General features: G+C 39.6%; 1 protein-coding gene across 14 annotated transcripts in view; it reads right to left on the bottom strand.

Moving 5' to 3' along the window:
* The window catches only part of LIMCH1 (LIM and calponin homology domains 1), a 349,916-nt gene that overhangs the window by 206,857 nt on the left and 122,538 nt on the right, over positions 1-20,521 (bottom strand). For all 14 annotated transcript variants that reach the window (XM_032274031.1, XM_032274032.1, XM_032274035.1 and 11 more), the window contains exon 2: positions 5,016-5,086. In XM_032274031.1, coding sequence (XP_032129922.1) covers positions 5,016-5,086 — 71 coding nt within the window. The remainder of the gene's footprint in view (positions 1-5,015; positions 5,087-20,521) is intronic.

The following is a 20,521-nucleotide window of genomic DNA, read 5'->3' as shown; positions in this document are numbered from 1 at the left end:
GCAACATTTAGGAGTCAAGTTTCACAATGTTTGCATCTTATGTCCAAATGGCTCAGAGAAAAATAGGCATATATACATTAAGAGATAAAGCAAATATGACAAAATGATACTAATTAGTATATTGAGGTGCAGGGTACATGGATATCTATTATATTATTCTCATAACTTTTCTATAAATTTGAAATTGTCCAAAATAAAAAGGTGGGGGAGAAAACTTATAAAGAGACTCCTGGGAAAACATTTTGTAAAAAGTTATTTGATTTACCCAAAGAGCATTTTGCACTGCCCAAACTCCGTTTCTTAACTTTACAAGGATAAACAATTTACAGCTAAAATTAATTCCACAGTCCTTTTGAACTGGCAAAGTTTCTCTGTAAAGGACCAGATAGTAAACACTTCAGGCTTTGTGAGCCACGTATGGACTCTTGTTTAATTTAGTTTGGTTTACAATCCTTTAAAAATGTTAAAAAAAAAAAAATCCTTAGCAAGAAGGCCAGTACAAACACAGGCCAAGGGCCATAATTTGCCAACCCCTGATCCAGATAAAATTCCATAGACTCCTATCTCAATAATAAAATCAGAGTCAGGAATACAAGTCAGAAAGTTTCATTTCTGGAGTCATTTCAAAACAGCCTGGTGTGTTTGTCAGGGAAGTAGAGAATATCACCTTCTAATGACTCCAATAGCTTCTTTTTGAGATGGAGTCTCACTCTGTTGCCCAGGCTGGATGGAGTGCAGTGGTGCAATCTTGGCTCACTGTAACCTCTGACTCCTGGGTTCAAGCAATTTGCCTGCCTCAGCCTCCTGAGTAGCTGGGATTACAGGCACGTGCCACCATGCCCAGCTAATTTTTGTATTTTTAGTAGAGACAGGATTTCACCATGTTGGTCAGGCTGGTCTCAAACTCTTGACCTCGTGGTCTGCCCACCTTGGCCTCCCAAAGTACTGGGATTACAGGCATGAGCCACCATGCTCAACCCCTGGGAACCTCTTCTTTAAAGAATAACTCTCTGCATCCTTACTTTTTGACTCATAAATCATCAAGGACACTGTGCCATATATGATTAATATTTTTAACAGCATAACATTTGTCACATGATTGTGGCTCTGTCACACTTTGACCCCATTCTTTTATTAAACACTCAGAAGAGGGCTCATATCATTTAAGCATTTAACCTCTGAAACTTCAACTACACACACACTTGGCAAAAACAAGAGGGAGAGAGACATGAGGATGGCAAAAACACATCTACTGCCATTCCACTGAGCACATACACTCTATTTTGTGCTTGCTGTTACTATAAATTATACATTTATGTATTAGTATTCCTGCATGGGAGTTGCATATTCAAAGCCATATGAAATACGAGATCTCCCAGGGTGATTTTGAGGGTATTCCATTTCTGTCGTAGATGCTGCATGTAGGTGCTCGTCTTTTCTCTCTCCTGTCTCCGTAGTCTTTAATCCAGGTCCACTATTCTTGTTTGTCGCCATCTGGTCTTGACCACTCTATTGATAACTGAAACACCTACATCCTCCACTGACCACAGTCTCTGACCCTTTCAGCTCTCTTGCCCTCATTTTTATGAAAGTCGCCTTCTTGGCCCAAGTGGGACCACCAGGTCCTTGATGCTTATGTTTTTCTAAGACCATCAACCCCATACAGTCCTTCTTTGTCCTCTGCCCAGTTGAGACCTGGTGGTTCACCCTTTGCACTGCCACCCTCCTCACACTTATGTCTGCAGGCACTAATGCCCCCTCCTCTCCCCACCTGCCAATCTCTTTCTTTTCTCTCCCATTAGAATCCTAATTCTAGAACAGGACAGTGATGAAGAGCAAAAGCTAAGGAATCAGGCCTCCTGAATTTAATTGTTTTTTGAGACAAAGTTTCGCTCTTGTTGCCCAGGCTGAAGTGCAGTAGTGCAATCTCGGTTCACTGCAACCTCCACCTCCCTGGTTCAAACAATTCTCCTGCCTCATTCTCCCAAGTAGCTGGGATTACAGGTGTCCGCCATCAAGTCCGGCTAATTTTTTGTGTTTTTAGTAGAGATGGGATTTCACCATGTTGATCAGGCTGGTCTCGAATTCCTGACCTCAGGTGATCCACCTGCCCCAGCCTCCCAAAGTGCTGAGATTACAGGCATCAGCCACTGTGCCCAGCAAAACTTAAATATTTTTTTATCTGTGTGACCTTAGCCAAGTTATTTAATCCTTTGTACCCCAGTTATGTCCTCCGTAAAATAAGTATAATAATATTCCTTAGAGACCACAGTGAAGTTTGAAACCAGGCTGGTCAGGAGAAAACCAGACCCCAGCCCAGAAGGTATCCTTCTGTTTGATGAAAATGATGAAGTTTTTTTTTTCCTACAACAAACCAGGAAATTTTTAGTGAACAAAGAGCCTGGTGTCTCTACACAGTTGCTACTAACATTTATAGTGGATCCAACTTGGACAAAACGATGAACATTTGTTGAACAAAAGAAAGAATTCAATAATGCTGCTCATGTATTTGCCAACTGGGATGAAAACACTGTTCCAAGATACCAACTGGGCTTCTATTTTGAATAACACAAAACTGGAAAGCATCAAATAATTTTTTAAAGGCTATGTACTATAAAAAGTCCCATTCTAAGAAGAGCAAAACTGCTTAGTTTTCAAAATTTGAAATTGTAGAGAGTCCTTCTATTTTTAAATGTTTCTGTGGAGTGGGGTAGCTATGAGTTAGAACTCCTAATGACCAGCATCCTCTAAACTCTCTCTGGTTCTAGAGAGTAGTACAGACTTAGGCATTCTAATCTAATCTCCAAAGACAGGTGTTTGACACCTGCGTAGCTCCATTGTCTGGGAGCCTTCAACTTCCTAAAACCCTCCATGCTGAGTGTCCTGGCTTTTGGCCCCTGCCATCTACCAATCCCACACTGGCAACAGAGCAAGTCCTCCTTTTTGCTAGATTGGCCTTGGGATACAAGTTCCAGAAAATACACCTGCTAATCTCAGTCTGTGGCAGCCTCATAGTCTCAACGTAGACAAAACCTAGCCATAAGGGTGAGGAAGAAAACGCTCTTCCTCCCTTGTCCGCAGCCACCGCTGCATGCAGCTCCTGGGTCATGGTTTTGGTTCTCATTGCTCTGCAAGTTCCATCTCTAGAAATCTGTGTGCACCTGGTTTCTATGGCTCCTGACCCAGCTTTCTCTTAAAGGACCTAGCTGGAGTTCATGCTACTGGCTTTCCTTGCCTCAGGCCTCCTATGTGGTTCATTCCACTTTAGCAAACTCTTTGCCAGGGCTGCTAGCTAGAGTCCCACTGGGGAAATGAGGGATCTAGTCCTTAGACTCCAAAGCTCATGTTCCTTCAAATAGACCAGTGGGTCCAATCCCCCGTGGTGAGATGCCTTAGACAATTTCATCCTACCTACCAGGCATGAGAATACAGTAGAGAAGTGGACGCCTACAAGAATCTCTGGAGCAAATGTTAGGTAAACAAAACTTGGACAAAAGACCCACTTCAACTCAACCAACATGATCCACATGAATTAGATCAGATTCTGTTCAGGAGAGGGCTAAGCCCAGAATCATGGGAAAGGCAAGTGCTAGAACAGAAGGAAAGAGTTCAGAGCCTGACTGGGCTTGCCTCCACTGAGGTGCTGAAGTAATTACAGCTTACCTAAGAGTTAAGCTCTGATTTAGATGTAATAATAAAGGGAAAAGAGGTGGTGAGGGATTAACAATATGAGTAGGGCGGAGAGGCTTCGTAGAAAATAGAACATGGAAACATCAAACAGAAGATACACACTTGTTTTTGAAGAAAGAAGAACACTGGGGAAGTAGAAAAAAATGCTGACATGAGCTATGTTGAGAGGTTCAACAAAATAGTCAACATTTGTACAGTGCTGCACAATCTTTGAAAGTGCCTCACTTACCCTATCTTTTGAAATTTATAAAAAGCCTATGAAATAGAGTTATATTTTTTATTACGATTTTAGAAAATAAAATGACACTTGGGGAGATTAAATGATTTAGGAGTAAAGTAGGAACATGACTCTCTTGTCCTCAGGCTCCGAAACCCACACCCCTTCCATTTCATCAGTGTATCCCAAGCAATATTCTGAAAGCTGCCAGAATAAGAGTTTTTTTCTATATGATTCAATTGACATCAAGTTTAAGAAATGGCAAAATAGATGCTACGGTGACACAGATCAGAATGGTGTTTGTCTCCAGGAGCTTGAGACTGAGTGAAAAGGGGCATGAGGAAACTTTTTATTCTAATCTTGATTAGGGTATAGGTTACATACGTGTGCACATCTTTCAAAAGCCATTAGATTGTACAATTAGGAGCTGTTTCAGTGTATGTACATTTTACTTCAAAAAAATCAGTATAGAAATTACAGAATAATTCTGTAATTACAGAAATCACAGAATTAATACAAATTTTGAAATCTTGAAATTTATGTCTATACTTTATAAGTATGAAAGCTCTGCTTATTTTGTATCTAGAACTACTTCACAGGAGCTATGAATTCTTCAAAACACAAAAATTAAACAATACAGTTATTGTTCACATTTAAATTTTGCCCACAGCACAAATTAAATATCCAAAATATATCAGTGAAACAGGCAAAGCGAGGAACATAACCTGGCATGCTTTTAAGATGCTGTAAGTATTTAGAAGCACTGTCTTCTTTTGGCACAAGCTGCTTTTGTTTGGGATTTAAGAGGGGAGAAAGGCTATTACTTTTACCACAATTAGGTCCACCCTTACAATTACCTGGGCTCAAATTGATGCACAGAGAAAGATTACTGGAGCTGAGCATCAGCTACCAGGCGCTCTTTCTCTGTCTTGTTTGCAGTTGCCACAGTCCCCACCACTCCCTACTGACACACCAAGGCTCCCACACTGACTTGTGTTTCTTGCCTAGCTAGCCCAGTGATATTTTTACTTTCAGAAGTCTTACAGGCAAATTGGATAGTATTAATGACTTTTTTGAATAAAACCAACTGAATATAGGCTATACTTACTCGCAGAGGAGGATTCCATTTTCTAAACCTGTCCGAAAATCTTTATCACCAAAACTTCTGCCAGTTACTTGCTGCAAAAGAGAAAAGAAAAAGAAAGCATAAGTTTTTCTTTTTTAATCAAGAAGTCCAATCATATATATACGTGTGTGTGTAGGGGGGTGTGTCTGTGTGCTTTTCCAAGAGACTTGAAAAAACTGGTGGCATTCCAAGAATGGGGAAAATCTGTTAGATCTGAATTTCCTTCCCATGTGTAGCTTTGCCTAGATCAGCTAAAGTTAATTTAGACCATTTCTTTGAAGGCTTTTTTTCTATTTACTACCTTAAAAAATATCTGTCCTTCCTGATAAGAATTTCTTACTTTTAGGGGTTTGGCCACAATAAGTCAAGGCCATAGCCTCCTTCATCCAGAGGATCCACCCCATGCACTCGTTCAAAAAAAAGCCTGGGGAAAGCACACCTGAGGATAAAGACCCTATTTACTGAAACCTTCAGGGACTGAGGGAGAGGAGGATATAGATGCCTAATCTCAAGGGACTAACATCACGACCAGAAGAGTAAAGCCAATAGCCATAAATAATATGGCATAAAAGAGAAAAAATTAAAAGCTGGGGAAGAAAAATTGTCTGACAGCATAGGACTGATAGCCACTCTTGGTGCCTCTGGCTCTCAGCAGCCCTGTGGCCTGGGTACCAGGGAGACATTTGTTCATGTCTTCATTCAGTAAATATTTACTGAGTACCTAAAATATGCCAGGTAAGTATGTACACAGGCATCCCTCAATATCCATGAGGGATTGGTTCCAAAACCCAGCTCAGCTACCAAAATCTGCGAATGCTCCAGTCGCTGATAAAAAATGGTATAGTATTTGCATATAACCTATGCACATCTTCCAGTATACTTTAAATCTTCTCCAGATTATTTACGCTGCCTAATATAATGTAAATGCTATTTAAATAGTTGTTATACTGTTTTCTTTAGGAAATAATGACAATAAAAACAGTCTACATGTTCAGTACAGATGCTTTTTTTTTTTTTCCAAATATTTTTGATCCACAGTTGGTTGAATCCACCAATGTGGAACTCATGGGTATGGAAGCCTGATTTTACTATAAACTCTAAAGCAACCTCTAAAGCTAACAAACCAAGAAAGGAGATAAAATTGATCATAAAAAAATGCTAACAATTTAAAAGCAACAAAAAAGGGAAAGGGGAACAAAGAACAGATGGAGCAAATAGAAAACAAATAGATGATAGACTTAAACCTGACCATGTCAATAATTACCTTAAATATAAATGGTCTAAACATCCCAATTAAAACACAGAGATTGTCAAAATGGATAAAAAGGCAAGACCCAACAACCATGTACTGCCTACAGAAATGTACTCTAAATATAAAGACATAAAAAAGTTAAATAAAGAATGCAATAAGATATACCATGATAACACTAATCAAAGGAAAGCTGGATTAACCATATATATATGGTTATATGTAAATTGTTGCACTGTATTGTTTAGGAAATATAATTTTTCCTGTAAAGTCTGGTATAACTATATATCAGAGAAAGAAACTTTCAGAATAATAATAACAACAGAATAAAATTATTTGACAATGATAAAGAGATTCACTAATCAGGAAGATGTAAGAACCCTAAACATTCACACCCCTAATTAATAAGCTTCAAAATACACAAGCCAAAACAGAACTACACAGAGAAATGGACATATCCACAGAGTCAGAGATTAATATGTCTCTCTTCAATAATTGACAGGACAACTAGACAGAAAAATCAATAAGGCTATAGAAGACAACATTATCTACCAAATAGACCTGACTGGCATTTCTAGAATATTCCACCCTAAAACAGCAGATTGTACATTTTTCTATTAAGTTCACAGTGAGAATTATGAAGACAGTCCAAATTCTGAGTCAGAAAACAAATCTCAATACACTTAAAATAATTCATACAAAATATGTTATCTGATTGCAATGGAATTAAGTTATAAACTAACAACAGAAATATCACTGGAAAATCCCCAAATATTTTTAAACTAAATAACATAATTCTTAATAACCCACTGATCAAAGAAGAAATCAAAAAGAAATTACAATGTATTTTGTAGTGAAAGAATATGGCAATATCAAAATGTATGAAAGACACTAAAGCAGTATTTGGGAGAAAGGAATGTCATGAAACACCTATATCAGAAAAGATCATCTAGGATCAATGAACTGTGCTTTCATCTCATCAAATTAAGGCCAAATGAAGTAGAAGGAAGGGGGAAAAATCAGGAATGAAATCAATCAAATACAAAACTGAAAAACAATACAGAAAAATCAAAATCAAAAGCTGGTGGGTTTTTGTCATTGTTATTGCTCAATAAAATTTAAAAACCTTTAGCTACATTGAAAAACTCTTCATCAATAAAATTAGTAACCCTTTTTTTAATCCAGAAAAGACAGAAATTACTGATATCAAGAATGATAGCAATGACATTATTACAGATGCTATAGATACTAAAAGGATAACAAGAAAAATTATAACTAAATTTGTACCAATACATTCATCAACTTAGATGAACCTGATAAATCTGTTGACACAAACAGCCATAGTTCACTCAACAAAGACATAGATAAATAATCTTCTCACAAAGAAAATGTCAGGCCCAGAAGGCTTACCTGATACATAGTACCAAATATTTAAGGAAGCAATAATGTGATTCTACACAAACTCTTCCAGATAATTGAAAAGGAAACAATATTTCCCAATTCATTTTACTAGGTTAGTATTACCCTGATACCAAAACCAGAGAGATATTATAAGACACACATAAAATATGCCAAAACAGTATTTCTTCATGTTGGGAATCATATGACTTTTACTTTACTTTTTAAGTTTTTCAATATTTTCCTAAAACTTTCTACAACTAATATTTATTACTTTAACGATTAGAAAAATCAAACAAGCTTTTTTGAGGGGGGAAAAAGCTCATAAAAGAGCAATCTGAAGAAACTAAATGTTCTCAATTTTTTTATAAATCAAAGTTTAAATTCTATCATAAAACATCCTCATTAACCACTCCCACTATGTAATGTCTCAAATAATTATTTTGTTAAAATCCTCCCATTTTTATTTGAGGGAGGGTAAGAAAATGAATTTTAAAAAGTCATTCTTAACAGTTTACAAATATCTAGTGTTCCCAAAATACAGAAATTAAGAAAGATCCCATTTAAAAAGCTAATATTTTAAAGACAGACTTTAAACATGCTGGCATTTTTTTCCCAGAATCTGTCAATAATTTGTCTGTCACCAACGTGTCATCTGTCAGAATGATTTATATTTTGGCAACATCATTAATCCTCTCTGTAATACTAAGCTTTGTTCACCAAGAAGTGATTAGAAAGGTTCTAAAATATTTTTTCATAAGTCTTTACATTTTTGTTAAAAGTATTATGTTCTAGTGAAAACAGTGCCAACATTGAGAACCCAACAAAGTTTACCTACATTTACTTCAGGATCTCTGGCTAAGTTTAACTAGGCCTTTCTCCATGTATTGAACAATGATGATGGGCAGGATCTAGAGACAGAACCACAGATGAAGTGTGGCCACTGTGCACAGGAACCTCACCAATTGATGAGAAAAGCAGATATCTAAACTCTTAAGATAAATTCAAGATAACATAACTATTAAGAATATAAGAAAATATTGATGCCCCACCTATAACCTAAATTGCTCATGTACCACTTAAAATTATTTTGGCATGTGACGCATAGCCACTGAAAATGTTCAAGTAGAGGTTGACACAATATTCTAAAAGTCAGTCGGCTAATCAATGTCCTCCAAGATGTAGTCTGATCAAATTCAACTTCTTAAGACTCCTAGTTCTGGGAATAGGCACCATGTGTTTGCAGAAAGATGCTAGATTCCACCTCTGTTCCTCCTCCTCTGCTCTCTGTCAGCCCTCTCCCATGCCCATTAGGTCTGAGCACTGCTCTCCACCAATTCAAATGCCATCCATTCCATCTATTTATGATAGATGCATTTGGATCTTTGTTAGGAGGATCAACAGCTGTACAGACTGCAGAAATTAAGCAAGTCCAAAGCCACTAAAAACTTGGTCCTTAGGCCAGTACCAGCCACATCTTCACCTGCAATTCATGTTAGAAACACAGATTCTTAGTGCTCCCACTCCCTCTAAGAACTACTAAATCAGAACCAGCAACTTAAAAAAAGATCCCCATATGATTCCTACGCACAGTACATTTCACAAAGCCCTCACCTCGTATACTAAACTAAGCCAGCAGTTCAGAATCACAGAGGGAGAACATTCTACTGGTGTCAGGATTTGGGATGGCCTGTCTCAACAACCCCTCTAAGCAACATCCTTATAATATGTTTACACATCACACATTCTATATACTAACTATAAAGACTGCTAATTCCTGTTCCCTTCATGATAGCATAAGCCATTGCTATAAACAGCAAAACAGCTGCCAAGAATCAACCACCATTATCGACAGTCCATTTGCAGGGCATGTAAAAAGTGGGGAGCTGGGGAGAGATACCATGGGGAGAAATGCCAGATATAGGTGACGGGGAAGAAGGCAGCAAATCACACTGCCATGTGTGTACCTATGCAACAACAATCTTGCATGTTCTTCACATGTACCTCAAAACCTAAAATACAATTTAAAAAAAAAAGTGACTACCTTCCCTTACCGTGCCACCTGGATCCTGACTGAGGGAGGACTCTCAATAACCTTCCAGAGAAGGCACTGGGCAAACCATCAGCTCATGATCACTCTCCAAAGACACAAGGGCAGGATGGGAAGCTTAGCAGAGCTCTTAAAAAGAGCCTGAGATAGGAGCGATGATGAGAGAGCTCAGGTTCAGAAGCATTCAGGGGCCAGCAGGGGAAGAGCTGCATGCAATGTCAGGAGCACTTCATCAGCACCCCCAAATCCTGCTCTCTCACCCTCCTGATTCTCACCCGTTGATCACTTAATCCTTACAGCTCCATCTTTGCAGCTGTTTAGCCAAAATCTTAGAGTTATGCTTGACTTCTATTCTTTCACACCTAACCACATCTATCAACAAGTCATGTTGATTCTTCTTTCGGAATTTACCCAGAGTCAATGCTTCTCATGGACTGCATTTTACTGTCTTTTTCCAAGCTACTGTCATCTTACACATCTTGTCATAGTTCAAGGGTCTCCTAGCTGGCCTCACCACTTCTACCCTTGCCTCCCCTCCATCTATTCTCAACCCAGAAGCCAGGGAATCCTGTAAAGTTAGATCATGTTACCACTCCAGTCAGACCCCCGCTGCCATCCCAATAGCTCCCCATTTCACTCATGGTTAAGTGAAAAGTTCTTAGAGTTCCCTAATTTTGCTCAACATAAAACCAAACAAGTAAACATACAAACTCACAAACTAATGGGCATGCATAAACAAAAAGCATGGGACACCACTGTCTTTAAGGTGGGCATAATAAACTTCCATATATGTCTCCATTCAAGGGGAATGTAGTACTTATTCCTCAAAAGTACTTACGGTGGCAATTACATCACCAACTATGCCCCGTGTGCCTTTCAAGAAAGCCCAATGCCAGATTTTTCTTGCTTTATGCTTTAGGATTAATTCACTAACCAAACTATTTCTTGGAGGGACACATAGAATAACACAATCAATGAATGGACAATTCACCAAAATCTTAATGATTTTAAAGGAAAAGAAAAACGTTCATCTGCTTTAGCAGTTACACCAAAAGCAGAAGCAAGAGGAGATTTCAATGTGTCATCACACTGTTTTATGGAAGTAATTAGTGAGAAAGCTCATCTGTATCTGATTTCCTTTCCACAGAACTAAAAGGTAATTATGCTTCTCAGTTTGTCTGTATCAATGGTACTGCTCTGAACCACCCAAATGAGAAACATGGGGGACTTTAAAAAAAAACAGCCTAATAAAGAAAACCACACAACTTTATGGCAACATTTTCACAGTGTGTTTATAATGTGATATAAAATGTTGTATATCACTATGCTCCACTCTGCTAATTTCTTCGTAACCACTGTTATTATGTAATTGCCATAAAAAGTCAAAGACTGCCAAGAATCAGTCTCCCAGCCTGATCCTTCCCATTTTTATATAAGGTATTTTAGAAATATTTTCATTAATCTTTGGTTGTTTTTGAAAGCAATCTGGTGGACAAACTACAGTCCGCTAACAAACTATACGTCTGAGGAGGATTTTAAACAAATGTTGACAAACCCTATTATAATGATTTTAAGAGGAGACTCTGTCGGCTGATGAAATAATGGTGCCTAGATTCAAGCAACTGGAACAAAATACTAGATTTAACAGATTTTGGCAACTTGTGAAAGACATGGATATTTGCCCTAAATTGTACAAAAGCAGGGACACTTTTCAGAAGACCATGATTTCCTCCTACAAACTGTAAATGAAAAAAAAAACACACCTCATTAGTTCACTGAAGATAATCTGTAGCTCATTATGCTTACTTCTCTTCTGATTATATTTGACTTAATTCACAAGAAGAACTCTGCATATTTTTATACCTAAATTGTGAAATAAAGTGGAACAAAAATTTCTCTTATTTTTGACATTTTCTGAGGAATAAACCCTTTGTGGAATTGCTAGAAACAATCAAATCAAAATTCTATGGAAGGGTTTTTTAAGCATTGATGAATCACACTCATCTACGCCAGAATTAGAAATCAACCAATCAATCATTTACCAAATACCTGTTTTATGGCAGTCAGCGTAAAAGGTATGAGTAAGACCAAAATGACAAGATCTGGACCCAACTCTGTAGAAATCATAGCCCAGGGAAAAAATAAAACATTAGAAAACAAAAGATGGATGGAAGATAAATACGGGCAGAGAGTTACAAGAGAATGGAAGAAGCAATGAACAAAAACTGCATAACTGAAGAAATTCCTCCACTTGCTCCTGTCTTCTGGGGTGTCTCTTTTGCTCTGGGTTCAGGTATAACCCATAGTGCTGGCACTTAAGGTCCTTCACCATCTCAACTATCATATGCCTTCTCTGTTCTAAATGCTTGCAGCATATTAATCTATTTAAACTTCATAACAACTTGATGGTGTTTGATTATTGCTTCCATTTTAAAGCCAAAGAAATCCAGGCACAGAAAGGTTAAGTAACTTGCCCAAGGGCATAAAACTAATAAATAACAGAGCCTGGATTTAACCCAGGGAGTGTGTCTACAGAGTTGATGCCACATTTAGGCACCATTTTGTGCAGCATTTGAGCAAAATATTATGGGAGAGCTGAAGAATCAACTCCCTCTGCCTAAGATAGTCAGGGAAGGCCCCTGAGTGGCTGACATTTGAGTTGATCCTGAGATGAGAAGGAATTCCCCAAAGGAAGGATATGAAGTAGGACACTCCAGGCAGATACAAAGATCTACACAAAGGTGTTTTTTGTTTGTTTGTTTGTTTTTGTTTTTGTTTTTGTTTTTGTTTTTTGAGACGGAGTTTCACTCATGTTACCCAGGCTGGAGTGCAATGGCGCGATCTCGGCTCACCGCAACCTCCGCCTCCTGGGTTCAGGCAATTCTCCTGCCTCAGCCTCCTGAGTAGCTGGGATTACAGGCACGCACCATCATGCCCAGCTAATTTTTTGTATTTTTAGTAGAGACGGGGTTTCACCATGTTGACCAGTATGGTCTCGATCTCTTGACCTCGTGATCCACCTGCCTCGGCCTCCCAAAGTGCTGGGATTACAGGCTTGAGCCACCACGCCCAGCCTACACAAAAGTTTTTTTGAACAAAGACCAAAAGTTCAAAGAGCTGAGCACAGGGGTCCTGGCAGATGGGGATGGGAAGGGTGGTAGGTGATGAGGTGCTAGAGCAGGAATGATCGAGATGGTCAAGGACCTTATGTGCCAGCACTATGCGTTATACCTGAACCCAGAACAAAAGAGACACCCCAGAAGACAGCAGCAAGGGGAGGAATTCTTTGGTAATCAATTTCCCTATTTCCCACCAATTTTCTACTTCTAAAGACATTCTTCCAGAATGACATTTTGCTTGTTGCTCCTAATTATTTCTCCAAGGACTCTTCCACCCCCATGTACAACCAATGGCCTCATGGTTGGAAATGCAATGAGGCAGAGACCACCAGGGAAGACTTTCCTTTAGAATCACCATCCCTGGCCCCACACACTCCCAACACCATGCTATATCCACACGTATCTTTTCATATTTTCCTGCCAGCTCAAAAGATAGAAATATATTTTCTCCTTCCTGAACTGGTTTCCTCTATCAAGGCTCTAGACCCTACCCCTTCTCATCCCTAGGTCCTGCCTTTTTACATCAACCTTAACCCTCTACTCACAGCATCCGTCATTTCTCTACAGATAACCTGAATTGCCTTTTTTCCTAAAAACCCTCATTCCATCCAGCCCTTCAATCACCATCCTGTTCTTCTCTTTTCTGACACAGCCCAGACTTCCTATACGAGTATCCTGTGCCCATTACCCTATCATCACAGCTTAGCCATCTGCAAGCTGTCTGCACTTAACTCACTGAAAATCCTTAAACTCTCAGCTCCCCAGCTAACTCATCTTAATGAACTTGTACCAACCCTCAGCTTTCCCAATTAAGACAGGCTAATAGAACCAACTCCAAAGGTTTGCATGAAGAATAAATAAGTTAGTGTCTCTAAAACCAGGACTACATTGTCTGCTCCATTGTAAGAGCTCAGGACATTCCATTATCATTATTGGTAGCAATAATAAAATTGCCACAGATCTCATTCTTGATTTCTCCCTTCCAGTCCTTTTTTCAGCTTCCTCCCGATGTTAAACAAGGCCCGCTTTCCTGGTCCTCCTCTTATATTCTACTATTGTCATACTGTCTGACCCAGAAGACATTTTTCTCATTTGATTGTAACATCGCAGCAGCATGACAGTCACCCTCTCCCTCCATTTTGGATCATCTGCCTCTCCCAGTCTTCCCCATGACCAGGCACTCCTGATTTCCTTCTCCTTCCTTAAATAAATATTCCTTTCTCCATTGCCATAGGGACTTCCGTGTCATTCTCTTCCTAGCTGTAATTGCAGGCACTTTTCTCCTGTCTTCGCTTCTCTTTTCTTCTCTCTGTACCACTCCCATCTTCTTTCCTGGACAGTCTCATCCAAGCCTTTGGCTCTCTACAGTTCACAGGTGATGGTAACTCACACATCAGAAGCACATATCTAATTTCTTTATCATTATCTCCACTTGGGTACCTAGGAACTATTTCAGGCTGGGCACGGCGGCTCACACCTGTAATCCCAGCACTTTGGAGGCTCAGGTAGGCAGATCACTTGAGGCCATGAATTCAAGACCAGCCTGGCCAACATGGCAAAACTCTGTCTCTTCTGAAAATACAAAAATTAGCCAGGCATGGTGGTACACACATGTAATCCCAGCTACTCAAGAGGCTGAGGCAGGAGAATTGCTTGAGCCCAGGAGGCAGAGGGTGCAATGAGCCGAGATTACACCACTGCACTCCAGCCTGGGAGACAGAGTGAGACTCAGTCTCAAAAAAAAAGAAGATTTCACCCTAAGATCAATACCAAAGTCTTAACATCTGTTCCCTGCTCTGACCTGTTCCACCTCTAGTCTCCATATCAACAAATGGCACTACCATCTCCCTTCCCTGTAACATGGGTATCATGTTGCTCCTTGAATAAATGTTTTAGTTCTTGGTGGTTTGACACATTCAAACCACCAAGAAGAATAACATTCTCCCCCCAAAATAGATTTTAGGTCTGTCCTTTTCTGTCTGTCTCTACACTATGACACTAGTCTAGGCTTCCGTCATGTCTCAGCAAGACAACAGCAGTTGCCACCTGAGGGATCTCTCTGCTTCCACTCCAGCCCTTGCACAAACCACCTCCCACACAGCATCCAGGGGTCTTTCTAGAGATCCATTTATGTCCTTTCTTTAAACTGAAGTTCAGGTTATACATACAACCCCTATATTTTAGAGATGAGGAAAATAGTGTCCTGGAAATTAGGTGACTTGCCCAGGGTCATATAACTAGCTAGCAGCAAGGATAAGTCTAGACTCAGTTCTCATTTCACCCAGGCCAGGGCTTCACTGCCCGACCACGCTGCATTCTGAAGCCCGACTCTTCCTTCTGTGGCAGTTACATTGCTACACTTTCTTTAATAACAATAGTTCCCTATATCTATTCAGTTTTGTTGGCAAAGAAACAGCACAGAAGTCCAGGCCTGAGGTTATTTAATCAACATTATCTGACCATAATTCCCTACAGCACCAGTTCTGAGTGCTTAATATTGAGGATAATAAAATGCAGTCTGCAGAATCCATTTATATTTTCATCATGTCATCAGAAAACCAGAAGGCACTGTTTATAGACACAGACTGACAGACTTTACAAAAAAAATCTAATTAAGAATACAGGCGATGCTCAAAAGCACCCAGGGAGCATTAAATCCTCTGATTGAGCCCTTGTATGATCTAGATGCAGAAAATGGGTCAGTCAAGAGACATGTGAGTGGGTTTAGCAAAACTGTGTTTGCACATCCTTAAGCTGTCCTTGCCTTGCAAAAAGAAGAACAGAAGCTTCACAGAAAGACAGACAGCACTCAAAATGAGCTCTACCACAGCACAAAGCCTTAGTAACTGACTTGAGAGCACAGTGAAGGAAGAGTCCAGACAGAAAATGGACCAGTGGAGAGCTCGTAGGCTGGATGGGTTGCCTCCATTTCAAGGTGCAGAGATGTGCTTTGACCACAGTGTTATTGTTACCTGGGTATCATGTTGCCCCTAGAAAAAATGTTTTCGTTCTTGGCTAACTTTGGCAAATCAGTCCATCTAACTTTCAGCTAGCCTTCAGCACACTGAAGTATAAAACCTCTGAATTAGGCAGATCTACATTCAAATTCCCGGTCTGGCACTTGGGAACTGGACAAATGGCTTAATTTCTCTGAGACTGCTTCCTTTAAAAAATGGTTATGGAAGTCTGATTGACAACAGTCTGATTTCCAACCTGTTATAGGCTGGAAATCACAGGTAGGGGCCATCTATTAGGGCATTTAGTACTTACTGAGTGTGCAAAATGGTAGGTCTATTATGTTTTTTTTTAAAGCTTCATATTTAAACAGAAGAAAATCCATAACTCGAGTGTCTAAATCAGGTGGTTGCAATTTTCATTCAGAAATGCTGCCCAGGAGAGAGAAAGTGTAGTTGAGACAAATTTGCCATTTCAACGATGGATCTGCGTTTGTAAATGCCGAGCACAAAATCACACAGGGAGGCCCATGTGATAGCCTCCTATATACATTATCTGGGTTAAATGAGACCATGAGGAAACAATTATGCAAATCCAACAACGACACATTGTAGAAGAGAACTGGACTTCAAAAAATTGATGTCATGAAGAAAAGCAGAGGGGTTGCTATTCTAAATAAGAGATGTAAGAGACATAATGATCAATTGCAACGTATACTCCTTTATGAGATGCTAATTTAAAAGAATATTTATAATTAATGTTTTGGGCACATCTGGGGAAACCTAAACATATACTGGCCATTTGATGATATTAGGGCATCACTGCTCACCTTATTAAGAGTGATGCTGGGTGCAGTGGCTCACGTATGCAATCCCAGCATTTTCAAAGGCTGAAGTGAGAGAACTGCTTGAGGCCAGTTCAACCAGCCTAAGCAACATAGTGAAACCCCACCTCTACAAAAAAACAAAAACATCTGGCAGGGTGTGGTGGTGCATGCCCATAGACCCAGCTACTCGGGAGGCTGAGGCAAGAGGATAGCTTGAGCCCAGGAGTTGGAGGCTACAGTGAGCTGTGATCACAGCACTGTGCTCTACCCTGGAGGATCAAGTGAGATATTACTTTGAACAAACAAAAAGAGTGATAATGCCATGGTGGTTACATAGGGGAATGGTCTTGTACTTTGGAGATGCATAAATAAAGGGAAAGAGTTCTGACATCTATAATTTATTTTGAAAGGACTGAAAAAATACTAGAGTGGTGTGTGTAGGGAGCAAATATAGAAAATGTTAACCATTGTTAAAACTGGGTGGTGGGTATATGGGTCTCTCTGAACCAATCTCTCTCTCCTCCTCGTCCCTCCCCTTTTTCTTTCTTTTGAATGTTTCAAAACATTCAATAATAAAGTGTTTGGGGCCTAGGGAAAATACTCAGGTCAACAACCTGTCCAGTGCCACCTCATTAATTTCTAGGAGTATTTTTTCATATTTATTTTTGCCGATTGCACTCATTTGCTAGTTCACTATTGGTCACTACATTTATATTCAACTCACTCTTCCCCTGCTTACTACACAGAAATGGCACTTTCTAGCCATCAAATTGACATGACATTACCAATGAGGATGGGAAGGAAGGAGGGGTTGAGCCCCTTGGCTTCCTGAGTTCAGACAAATAACTAGTACTAGAGGCTTTGCCAAGAACACACAGTCCTGTAACAGTTGTAGAGCTGTCTAAAGAAGTGATCAATTTCACTATCTGATATTCTAATAACTGGATAACTTTTAGCTAAGAATCCAAAGTAACCACAAAACTGTTGTATGTCGCCAATTCTTGGCATTTGAAAAGGCATCAAACTCAAGTTAGGAAACTAATAGAATTCACCCAAACAAGTTATTAGATTACCAAATGAAAATAAAACATGGTGAAATGCTTAGCATAAAGACAGAATGATCACAGTTCAAACAGCCTGTTTTTTAAGAAGGCTTGACTTGAGCAACACAACTATAAAGAAAATCAAGGAAGTCATCAACAGAAAATGAGGAGAGTGATTTTAGGAAGGAAAGGAGTGATCATTGAGGGCGAGCAACAAATGTGCTTCCAGGGTGATAATATACTCATTTTTGACTTGAGTAGTCATTACAAGACTGTTCAACTTAAATAATTAGCTAAGCAATGTATTCATTTCATGTGATTATCTGTACTTGTGTTACATTTTGTAATGAAATAGGTTTCACAGGGAACTGGAAATACATAACTTAACTTGAGCAGCAGCTCATCTCCCCTGTTCTTCCCTCTTATAAGAAATAAAGGTATTTTTTCCATTTATTTTATGCAGAAAAGACCATGGTGAGAAGTACTACTTTTAAAAGTTGTTTAGCTCAAATATGACAGAAATATATCTCCATCTACTGATATTCCTCAAATCTACCATTAAGATGATGGCTGGGATCCACACATGCCTACTTCATGGTATATTTTTGAATGAACACTGAAACTCTGGACAATGGAACCAATATACTGTTCAGTTTTAGAGGGAAAACCATCATCATCTAAGAGTTTGTTATTTGGATGGCTCTCAGTGGGCACTTGCGGCTGGGACTGACATAGTGCCCCTCACCTCATCTTCTATCAATGGTTCTTTTGTTTGATTCACATAGCTGTATAGCAACGCCTAGTCAGGATTGGCAGAAACTGAAAGTCCAGACAACTGGGTTCTGGCCACAGTTTTGCTAATAACCAAGGACTTTCAGCAAATAGCTTCATTTTCTAAGATTATTCTGCATGAATCTACAGGCTCTTCTGAACCCTCTTCTACTCTAGCCTGTCACCTCAAAATAATGATGATGATAATAACAGCATCTTTTATTGAATCTTCATCAACTCATTTACTCCTCAGCTCCCAGTGTGGTAGTCAGAGCTACCAAGGCTGGTTACACAGGTTGTCATGTTGGGGTGAACATCCAGCCTGACCACTCTTTGCTAAACCACACAAACTCCTCTGAGGGAAGAGTCCTGTTTTCCTAATTCACATAAAGCTACTGTCCTTATGTGAAAGACCCAAGACCAGAGAGCCCACCCTAAAAGGTTGCCTTTTCAAATTTAAACAAAAGTGCTCGGTGGGCTATCAGGAGCCTGAATACAAGCACTATTATTATCCCTGCTCTCCAGTTGAAGAAATAAAAGTACAGGCCATTAAGTAATTTGCCCAATTTCCTGTAGCTAGCAGGTGCACCCAGGATTCTACGCTGGGCGGCCTGGCTCCTAACCTGCGCTCCTAGCCAGTGTGCTATGTTGTCTAAATATGTTGCTGATTTCCCCCTATTATCAGTTGAGTGACAAAGAAAGACCAGACTTCCACTGCCTATGCCACATTCTGCCCTCTTCAATGTGCCTTTTCCTCAAAATGTGGACTACAAAAATAAACCCCCAAATCCAGAAAAATATCAACATGTCTGTGCATTTATTATCAATTCACTCAACACCATGGGGTGAAATAATAACAATCTTTGTCAGGTCCCTGGATTTTTTTCCTTTGTTTTTAAAAAATCATCACAAGCACCCAAAGAATCCATCTTGAAATAATCCTATATACAACTCAGTCCCCTATGGAATGAAAAATAGATATCCATTTAAGGAGGGTGGAGGGGAACAGAAGGAAGGAAGACAAGATTCCTCATTTCATACCATCAGGCATTTCTGGAACAAAATATTTCCCTACTTATCTTCCTTTGGTTCCTTAGACTTATACATAATGTATTATGGCAGGAAATCTGTTCTTTTGGCTGGTTTGTGATGCAGACAGCAGGTAGTAATCCCAGCCCACTAAAACGCCACTCATCACTGGGCCTTGCTGATGCGGAGTGTGCTGCTGCCCCGCCAGAGGCAGCCCTCGTGGCCTCCACAGGAGAGAACCTTGCTCAGGCTCTGAATTTGACTCTCCTTACCTCAACGCCCACTGCAATGAAGAACAAGTGCTATCTCCAGGGTGTTACCAAGAACTCTAAGGAAACAATGCAAAACTGAACTATCCCTATGAAATTATAGGGGAAAAAAAAGCAGTTATTCTTTATAAACCTAATAGGTGAGAACCATGTTTAACGAGTCAACCAACCAACCAACAATGGGACCTTGTGCTCACACATCAGCTTAAACACCATTAACCAAAAGACTAAAGAAATGAAGAAAGGAATAAAGATATAAAAGGCCATTGTGAGGGCCAGGTGTGGGGGCTTATGTCTGGAATCCCAACGCTTTGAAAGCTGAGGTGGGAGGATCACTTGAGCCCAGGAGTTCGAGGTTACAGTGAACTATAATCATGCCACTGCCCTCCAGTCTGGGCGACAGAGCAAGACCTTGTCTCTAAAAACAGATAAACAAAAGGCAATTGTGTTATTGTTACAACACACACTATGTTCTGAAAGGTCCTTGATTGTAATTTAAAAATTCATTTTAATGTCATTTTTTTATTATTTTACTTCAAGTTCTGGGATACATGTGCTGAATGTACAGGTTTGTTATATAAGTATACATGTGCCATGGTGGTTTGCTGCACCTGTCAACCGTCAGCTAGGTTTTAAGCCCCGCATGCATTAGGTATTTGTCCTAATGCTCTCCCTCCCCTGGCCCCCGACCCCCTAACAGGTCCTGGTGTGTGATGTTCCCCTCCCTGTGTCCATGTGTTTCCATTGTTCAACTCCCACATTCTTTTTTTTTTTTTTTT

This window comes from Sapajus apella, unplaced genomic scaffold, assembly GCF_009761245.1.
Source record: "Sapajus apella isolate SASKATOON/1434 unplaced genomic scaffold, GSC_monkey_1.0 scaffold5, whole genome shotgun sequence".
In the NCBI taxonomy this organism is placed as follows: domain Eukaryota; kingdom Metazoa; phylum Chordata; class Mammalia; order Primates; family Cebidae; genus Sapajus; species Sapajus apella.
This window is presented reverse-complemented; position numbering and strand designations above follow the sequence as displayed.